Consider the following 9,323-nt stretch of genomic DNA (forward strand, 5'->3'; position numbering starts at 1 on the left):
AGTGGGTCACTGGACATAATTTTTAAATAACTACACGAATGTAAAACTGGTATTCCAGCAGCATTGAAGCTTTGGTAATGCTGGACTGTTACATGTTTTTCACTTTTTTAATTGTTACACGATAGAATACGTTTTTCAATTAACCAGTAAAAATGTAAAGAAGTGTGAGAAGTGGGGTCCCATTGTGTTTAAAGGGTGCTTGGTAAATACGGCCTTGGTGAGGGAGCTGGAGATAAAGAACCAGATAACCTAGATACTGAACTGTTCGCTTTTCTGAAAAATGAGATTGAACTATTGGATTTTATTGTATTACTCGACGAAGGGGGAACCGTTGAGTCCCGTCCCCTCAACGCGCGGTTGCGGGGGGGGGGGGTGGGGGAGCCTGCGGCGTCACACACACACTAACCACCCTCCCCCCACACACACTAACCACCCCCCCCCCCTTGATATCTATATTACTAAAAGTCTGATCTTGACCACTTCCTGTTATTCTGTATATTGATTTTAGAAAAAATGTTGCCACTTACGACTGTGATTTTTGGCCATCTTACTCAGAATCCCCCTCTGCTGCGCAGGACATGAGGATTTTTCCCATCGATGAAAAATAAAAGAGTTATTACTGTTTAAAAAATGTGGAGATTCTCTCTCTTGAAGGAGGGACTATAAAACCCGGAAGTGTTGAGTGCCTCAGTCAGTCTCTGCAAGATGGGGGAGCGAAAGGGTCATGTCTCTCAGTCTGATCTGCGAATAACACTGACTAACACATGTCTACTAAACTGTGAGTGGTTTTACTGACCTGTCAGTGCCCTTAATGTGGTTTGAAAATATAGTTTTGAAATGCTAAAGCTGTGTTGCCTTTGGTTTGGAAATGCTAAAGCTGTGTTGCCTTTGGTTTGGAAATGCTAAAGCTGTGTTGCCTTTGGCTTGGAAATGCTAAAGCTGTGTTGCCTTTGGCTTGGAAATGGTAAAGCTGTGTGCCTTTGGTTTGGAAATGCTAAAGCTGTGTTGCCTTTAGTTTGGAAATGCTAAAGCTGTGTTGCTTTTGGTTTGGAAATGCTAAAGCTGTGTTGCCTAATTAAAGTTGGCTTGTCTAATTCAAGTTGCCTTGCCTAATTAAAGTTGCCTTGCCTAATTAAAGTTGCCTTGCCTAATTAAAGTTGCCTTGCCTTCTATATAATTAAAAGTCTAATCTTGACCACTTTCTGTTTGCGCTTTATATTGACTTTAGAAAAAATGCTACGACGTATGGCTGTGATTTTTGGCCATCTTACTCAGTCCCCCTCCGCTCATCAGGTGCTGAGGATTTTTCCCATCGATGAAATATAAAAGAGTTATTAGTGTTTTAAAAATGTTGAGATTCTCTCTCTCCTGTCAATCACACCATGAAGGCTACGCCCCTTCTGGTGGGAGGGGGCGAGGGACTATAAAACCCAGAAGTGTGGGCGTGGCTCAGACTCTGCAAGATGGAGGAGGGAGAGGTCACGACTCGCTGTCTTTAGTGGCCTTGCACCCTGCTTGAAATGGTATGAAAGTGCACTTGAATTTGGTGGCCTTGCACCCTGCTTGAAGTGGTAAGAAACTGCACTTGAATTTGGTGGCCTTGCACCCTGCTTGAAATGAAATTTCAAGGAATAGCCGTGAGTCAACTGCCAGCCCACCAGCCGTGAGTGAGTGAACTGCCAGCACAACAGGCTTGAGTGACTGAGCCGCTAGCCCAAGAATCCATTCGGCCCACAATATCCATACTAGCCCTCTGGAAACCAGTCCCTTCAGCCCACAACAACATACTAGCGCTCCAGAAAGCCCCCCCCCCCCACCCACACTGGCCACCAATATTGGAATTGGTGGAGAGGTGGAATATTGTGTTGGGGGACCAGCCCTCCCATGTGACCAGCCCTCCCACTTGGTCTAGTTATATTAATATTATTCATTGGCTCCATCCCCGCTTCATCTCAAGGGGCAGAGAGAGTGGGGCAGTGAAGGAGAGAGAGGGAGAAGTGGGGATGGGAGATGAGGGTGGAGGGGGAATGTGGGATGGAGAGGGGGGGTGGAGGGGGGGGAGAGTGGGAAGGAAGAGAGGGTGGAGGGAGGGGGGAGGTGGTGGAGAGGGGGGGTGTAGAGAGGGGGAGGGTGGAGAGTGGGGAGAGGAGCGGGGGGGAGAGGGGAGATGGAGAGGGGAGGAGAGAGGAGAGGGGGAGGAGAGGAGGGAGGGCGGCATGGGGAGAGAGGGAGAGGTGGAAGGGGAGGGAGGAGCGGGAGGAGAGGGGGGAGGGGGTGAGGGGGGAGGGGGTGAAGGGGAGGGGGGGAAGGGGGAGAGAGGGGGAGGGGGAGAAGAGGGGAGAGGCACTGTGACGTCATCCAGTTCGCTTCAGCTCGTTAACTTCAAAAAATATCTCAGATTGGTGAATTTTAGGAAAAAACGCAGGAAATAATGAATCAAATTTTCAGATGAGGGGATATTTGAAATCATGAGGTAAATCTCTATGTAAATGTAAAAATTTCACCGTTACCGTGTCGGGTTTTCGAGGAGATGTGAACCAAAGAAAAATATCAAGCAAGCAAACCCATAAGTAAACATCCAAGATCAGAGTTTTATAATAATACTAGACCAAGGGGTCTTGCAAGTGGTTGCGAGAGGAGGGGGCGGCCTGCGGCGTCACACACACACACTAACCAACCTCTCACACACTAACCACCCCTCACACACACACACACTATCCACCCCCATTGATATTATATTAATATTATTCATTCACTCCTTTTACCCCATGCCCCGCCCTATCCACTCACACACAGCAATTCGCAGGCACGAAGGGGGAGACGGAGGCACAGAGAGGGAGATGGAGGGACAGAGAGGGATATGGAGGCACAGAGAGGGACACGGAGGAACAGAGAGGGACACAGAGGCACAGAGAGGGACATGGAGGCACAGAGAGGGACACGGAGGCACAGAGAGGGACACGGAGGCACACAGAGGGGGATACGTAGGAACAGAGAGGGACACGGAGGCACAGAGAGGGACGGAGGCACACAGAGAGGGACACGGAGGCACACAGAGAGGGACACGGAGGCACACAGAGAGGGACACACAGAGAGGGACACGGAGGCACACAGAAAAGGACACGGAGGCACACAGAGAAGGGCACACAGAGAGGGGCACACAGAGAGGGGCACACAGAGAGGGGCACACAGAGAGGGACACACAGAGAGGGACACACAGAGAGGGACACACAGTGAGGGACACACAGAGAGGGACACACAGAGAGGGACACACAGAGAGGGATACACAGAGAGGGACACACAGAGAGGGACACACAGAGAGGGATACAGAGGCATAGAGAGGCGCACAGAAAGGGACACAGAGGCAGGGGAGCTTCCTGTCTTTTGGAGCTGGGGTTTCCGGGTGTCCGCTGCCTTTTGGAGCTGGGATTTGCGGCGTCTTTTGAGCACCAGGGAGAGAAATAGAAAGAGAGAGAAAACAGGGCCCACCTATTGCTGCGAGCGGGCAGACGGTCAAAAGCAGCAGAGGGCCGGCCGATCGTGGCTTCAGCGACGGGAAGACTTCACTCACTGTGCCGGGGAGAGAGAGAGAAAGAGAGAGAGAACAGGGCCCGACTATATGGAAACTCAGGGCAGGCCGCGAGGCGAAAGTTCTTCAGCGCGTGACCTCCAGAGTCCTCCGGTGACCTCGGGATCTGCAGAACTTGCTCGTTTTTTCTGCGCCTTTTGAAGAACGGGGGGGACCCTCGGGTGGTAACGTAACTCGTTGGAAACAGTACGCATGTGCGTTGACAGCAGCTGCTGTAATCCAGAGCGGGGGGGGGGGCACGAGCGAGGTGGGCCACGAGCAAAGGCATTGTGAGGTCAGCGGCTGGGCAGCAATTATATATTTTTTAAATGTCTATTTGGTGATATGTTTAATAAATCTCGTTAAATAATGAACCAAATTTACAGAGGATTGGAATTTTGAAATCATAAGGTAAATTTCTACCAGAAGATGTAAAAATGTCACCGTTATTGTAACGTCAGCAGCTGGGCAGCGGTCAGATTTGAAAAAATTGTCAGATTGGTCAACAATTTTAATAAAAAAGCCGGGAAAATAATTAACCAAATTTACAGAGGAGTGGATTTCTAAAATCATAAGGAAAATCTCTACTGAAATATGGGAGGGGAGGAGGGAGAGAGGTGAGGAGAGATGGAGAGGGGAGGGGGGAAAGGGAGGAGGAGAGAGGGGTGAGGGAGGGGGTGACAGAGGGTGGGGGGAGGGGGGAAAGAGGGTGGGGGAGGGAGAGAGAGGGTGGGGGAGGGGGGAGAGAGGCAGGGGAGGATGGAAGGGAGGGAGGAGGGAGAGGGGGAAGAGTGTGGAGGGAGGGGGAGAGATGGGGAAGAGTGGGGAGGAAGGGGGGAGAGGGGTGGGGAGGGAGAGAGGTGGGGAGGGATGAGGGAGGGGTGGGTGAAGGGGGGAGAGAAGTGGAAGAGTGGGGAGGGAGGGGGAGAGGGGTAGAGGGAGTGGTGAAAGAGGGACAGAGGGGTAGGGGGAAGGGGTGGGGGAGAGAGGGGAGGGAGGGGGAAGGGAGGGGGAGAGAGAGGGGTGGGGGAGGGAGAGGGGTGAGGAGAGGGGTGGGGAAGGGGGAGAGAAGTGGAAGAGTGGGGAGGGAGGGGGAGAGGGGTAGGGGAGGGGGCGGGGGGAGAGAGGGGAGGGAGGGGGAAGGGAGGGGGAGAGAGAGGGGTGGGGGAGGGAGAGGGGTGGGGAGAGGGGTGGGGGAAGGGGGAGAGAAGTGGAAGAGTGGGGAGGGAGGGGGAGAGGGTAGGGGGAGTGGTGGAAGAGGGACAGAGCGGTAGGGGGAGTGGGCGGGGGGGAGAGAGGGAAGGGGGGTGGGGGAGAGAGGGAAGGGGGTGGGGGAGAGAGGGATGGGGTGGGAGGAGGAGGGGAGGAGAGGGAGAGGGGTGAGGAGAGGGAGATGGAGAGGGGGGAGGAGAGAGGGGTGGGGGAGGGGAGGAGAAAGGGGGGAGAGATGTGTGGGGGAGGGGGGCGGGCGGGGAGGAGGGAGATGGGGTCGGGGAGAGAGGGGGAATAGTGTGGAGGGAGGGGAAGAGTGGGGAGGGGGAAGGGGGTTAAGGGAGAGAGGGAAGGGGGTTGGGGAGAGGGAAGTGGGATGGGGTTGGAGGAGGAGGGGGGGGGAGAGGGAGAGGGATGAGGAGAGGGAGATGGAGAGGGGGGAGGAGAGAGGGCTGGGGGAGGGGGAGGAGAGAGGGATGAGGGAGGGGGAGAGAGGGGTGGGGGAGGTGGGGAGGGAGGGGGTAGGGATGGGGGAGAGGAGGAGGGTGATGGGGTAGGGGAGGGAGGGGAAGAGTGTGGAGGGAGGGGAGAGGGGTGGGGGAGAGAGGGGAAAGAGTGGGGAGGGAGAGGTAGTGGCAGTCCATCTATTCCCCATTCCCTATCACCCCCAATCCCCTTTCTCTATTCCCACACACGTGATCACGCGCTTCGACACCGGCTGCAGGGGGGGGGGGGGGGGGGGGCTGGTGCTGGTGCAAAGGCATATGTAAATTAGATCCATTCCAATTGGACATCTGTGAGGGATGGCATTGTGACAACACACAATGGAACGTGCTGCGACATCAGGCGGGGGGGCAGGACTGGGGCTGGAGCAAAGGCATATGTAAATGAATCCATTCCGATTGGACATATGTGAGCATTGGGCATTGTGACATCACACGATGGAACGTTCACCAACATTCTATGGGTGAGAGCTGTTTTTTTTTTTAACATTTTGAAATTTTTAGGGGGACGGGAAGGATTTTATTAAAAATGTGTACATAAACACGACAAAATTTAATGAGGAGTGGATTTGAGAATGTAAAAGTGAAATCTCTACCGAAATGGAAAAAATCTGGGATAATTTCAGAGTTGTTTTGGCGTAGCAAGGAATCAAAGGCCGAATCTGGCATGCAAACACACACACAGAAACACACACACACACACACAGTTTTAATATATAGATAGATATGATGATAGATGAGAGAATTAGGAGAACGTTTTAGAGAAACTTAAATATGACATTCAAATACAGCACAAATACAATTATGCCACACAGAGTAAACTTTTTTCTGTAATCAATAATTACAAAACATAAGTTTATCTGTGTTGTGAAGGACTCACAAAGACCGCAAAAATTAGCTTTGTAGTACCTGTTGTCTAAGGGATCAGCTTGCCAACTTGTTTCCAATATGGTGACTCATGCCTGTGCGTACAATTGTAATGCAAGTCATGCTACCTACCATAGTGATATGGGCATTATACATCCATCATATTGCCCAAAGAAATTATGCTACGTAGGCAGTCAACAAAACCATTTAACACTCCCAAACTGCACTTTCATACAACATCCTCTTTTAACATTCAGTAAATATGTGTTCAGCATTAGGCATGAAGCACAGCTGTGTAATTTAATGGGATCACCAATTGTTTGCATGTTAAGCGCAAACATTTCTATATGTTCACTAGAAGATGCTATTGTTCACCCTAGGATTCAGTCCAAATTCCTGGAGGAACTTCAGCATGGAACAATGCAAAAAAATGTGCTTCAAAAGGATCATCCTCACCGAGGTGTGCTATCTGCTCCATCCACAAAGCAAAACCTAGCTTTGGATTATGGCAAAGGCTGTTATCTCATGAAGCGAAAGTAATGCAGCCTAGTACCACAAATGTTAAGCCCATTCGACTAAGTGCTTTGGGGCTTCTCCACCCATTCAAACCACCACCTTCAATGTATGCTCTGTTCTGACCTTTGGCTTGATCAACTCTTTTGCCCTCTCCTCCCCATGTAATTGGTCGACCTTTTCCATTGCCACTAGGCCGACAGTCTCCACTGATCATTAGGATTTTCCCTTACTGGACCTCTCACTAGTCTGGTTCTTGCCACACCTTCAGCCCCACAACCCTCTATCAACAATCCAGTGCCAAAACCAATGTCATCTTTCACATGTTCCACCAAGTAAAATCCTTCAAGCATACTAAGTGTGCAAGGCCTGAACAAATTAAGCACATATCTTAGATTTATGTGCTATATAAATTTGCAAGATTATGCCCTCAAAAAAACACTTCTATTGGCCTACCACAAACCAATGAATCATGCCTTCCCAGGCAGAAACAAATTAGGTCAATTACCTTTTATGAATTGAATTCTTATAAACTGAAATAATATGAGGATCCAGTCTGAAGGAGGAATAGAAACTGATTCAATTTCAAAACAAATTGGAAGTATTTGAAGAAAAAACACATTTGCAGGATTCAAGGGAATTAGATTGCTTTTGCACAAAGCCAGCATCAGCTCCATGCATTAGCAATTCTATGATTTAAAATTCACATAGTCACAGAATTATGCAGCAAGAAAACAGGCCCTTTGGCCAACTCGTCCATGCCGACCAATACTGCATTACAACACTGTCATCCCCGCCAGCTTGATCACCAAACTCAGCGGACTTGGCATCTCCACCTCCCTCTGCAACTGGACACTGGATTTCCTCACCAACAGACCACAGTCTGTCAGGGTCAACAACCTCACCTCCTCCACTATAACACTGAACACCGGGCGTGCCACAGGGCTGTGTGCTCAGCCCTGTCCTCTACTCCCTCTTCACCCACGACTGCATCCCTAAGTACAGATCCAACGCCATCATTAAGTTTGCTGACGACACCACGGTGGTAGGACTGATCAGTGACAACGATGAGTCAGCCTACAGAGAGGAGGTCCAGCACCTGACAACCTGGTGTGCCAACAATAACCTCGTCCTCAACTCCAAGAAGACGAAGGAAATTATTGTCGACTTCAGGAAGGTCAGAGGAGGCAGTCATACCCCCATCCATATAAACGGGACTGAGGTGGAGCGCGTCTCCAGCTACAAATTCCTCGGGGTACATATCTCGGAGGATTTGTCCTGGTCCCTCAACACCTCCAAGCTGATCAAAAAGGCACAGCAGCGCCTTTACTTCCTGAGGAGGCTCAAGAAAGCCCACCTGTCCCCCCAGATCCTGACCAACTTCTACCGCTGTACCATCGAGAGCATCCTGACCACCTGCTTCACGGTATGGTACAGCAGCTGCACTGTTGCGGACAGGAAGGCACTACAACGGGTGGTGAAAACCACGCAGCACATCATCGGTGCCCCGCTCCCTGCCATGGATGCCCTCCACCGAAAACGGTGTCTGAGACGGGCTGGGAAGATCATTAAAGACCCCTCCCACCCCAACCATGGACTGTTTGCCCTCCTCCCATCAGGGAGGCGGTACAGGAGCCTCAGGTCTCGTACCAGTAGGATGAGGAACAGCTTCTACAATTATACCATCACATTGCTGAACTCGGAGTCCCGCCGATAGATTTCTCCGGTCCCTCCGTCCCCATTGTTTAATTATTCTGTATTTTTGATTATTCTGTATCTTCTTTTTTTAAAATTTCTATATGCACTACTACTACGGACTGACGCAAAACTGCATTTCGTTGTACCCATACTTAGTATTTGTGCAATGACATTAAAGTTGAATTGAATTGAATTGAATTGAATTGAACGATCTCGTCCAATTTGCCTGAGTTGGGTTATCCCTATAAACCCTTACTATCCATTTATCTGTCCACATCTCTTTTGAAAGTCATATGTGCATCCACTTCTATAGCTTCCTCTGGCAGCTCGTTCCAGATATGCCTATCCTTTGAGTGAAACAGTTACCCCTCAAATCCTACTTAATTATTTCCTGTCTCACCTAAAGCTTATGCCCTCTTGTTTTAGAATGCTCTACCATGGGGAAAGATTTGAGCATTCATTTTATCCATGCCCTTCATGATTTTGAATACTTCAATAAGGTCATCCCTCACCCTCTTACACTCGAAAGAAAAATGTCCAGACCCTCCTTATAACTCAGGCGGTAACATCCTGAAGGATCTCTTCTGCACCCTTTCCAACTTAACGACATGCTTCCTATCGCTGGGTGATTAAAACTGCACACAGTATTCCAAATATTGTTTAACCAACATCTTGTACAGCTACCAATCTTTGTACACAATACCCTGCCCAAGTGCCAAACGCCTTCTTCACCACCTTGTCCACCTGAATCATTATTTTCAGATAACAATGTACCTCTACACCTAGACCTCTGTTCCACAACACTCCAAGGCTCTACCATTTACTGTGCAAGTCCTATCCTGGTTTGACAAACCGAAGTGCAACACCTCACACTTGTCAGAGTTAAAATCCATTTGCCATTCATGAGCCCAACTTCCCAACTGATCTAGATCCTGTTGTAATCATAAATATCCATCATCATT

The 9,323-nt window shown here is 49.8% G+C and overlaps 1 protein-coding gene across 1 annotated transcript in view; it reads right to left on the reverse strand.

Annotated features, from left to right (window-relative positions):
• Nucleotides 1-9,114, reverse strand: part of LOC116983368 (probable phospholipid-transporting ATPase IM) — a 170,873-nt gene extending 161,759 nt beyond the window's left edge. Inside the window, exons 1-3 of the mRNA XM_033037133.1 lie at nt 9,065-9,114; nt 6,929-7,032; nt 3,490-3,570 (exon numbers count right to left, since the gene is read on the reverse strand). Of these exons, the coding sequence (XP_032893024.1) occupies nt 3,490-3,570; nt 6,929-7,032; nt 9,065-9,114 (235 nt within the window). The remainder of the gene's footprint in view (nt 1-3,489; nt 3,571-6,928; nt 7,033-9,064) is intronic.
• Nucleotides 9,115-9,323: the final 209 nt, after the last annotated feature.

This window comes from Amblyraja radiata, chromosome 1 (genome assembly GCF_010909765.2).
Source record: "Amblyraja radiata isolate CabotCenter1 chromosome 1, sAmbRad1.1.pri, whole genome shotgun sequence".
Classification (NCBI taxonomy): domain Eukaryota; kingdom Metazoa; phylum Chordata; class Chondrichthyes; order Rajiformes; family Rajidae; genus Amblyraja; species Amblyraja radiata.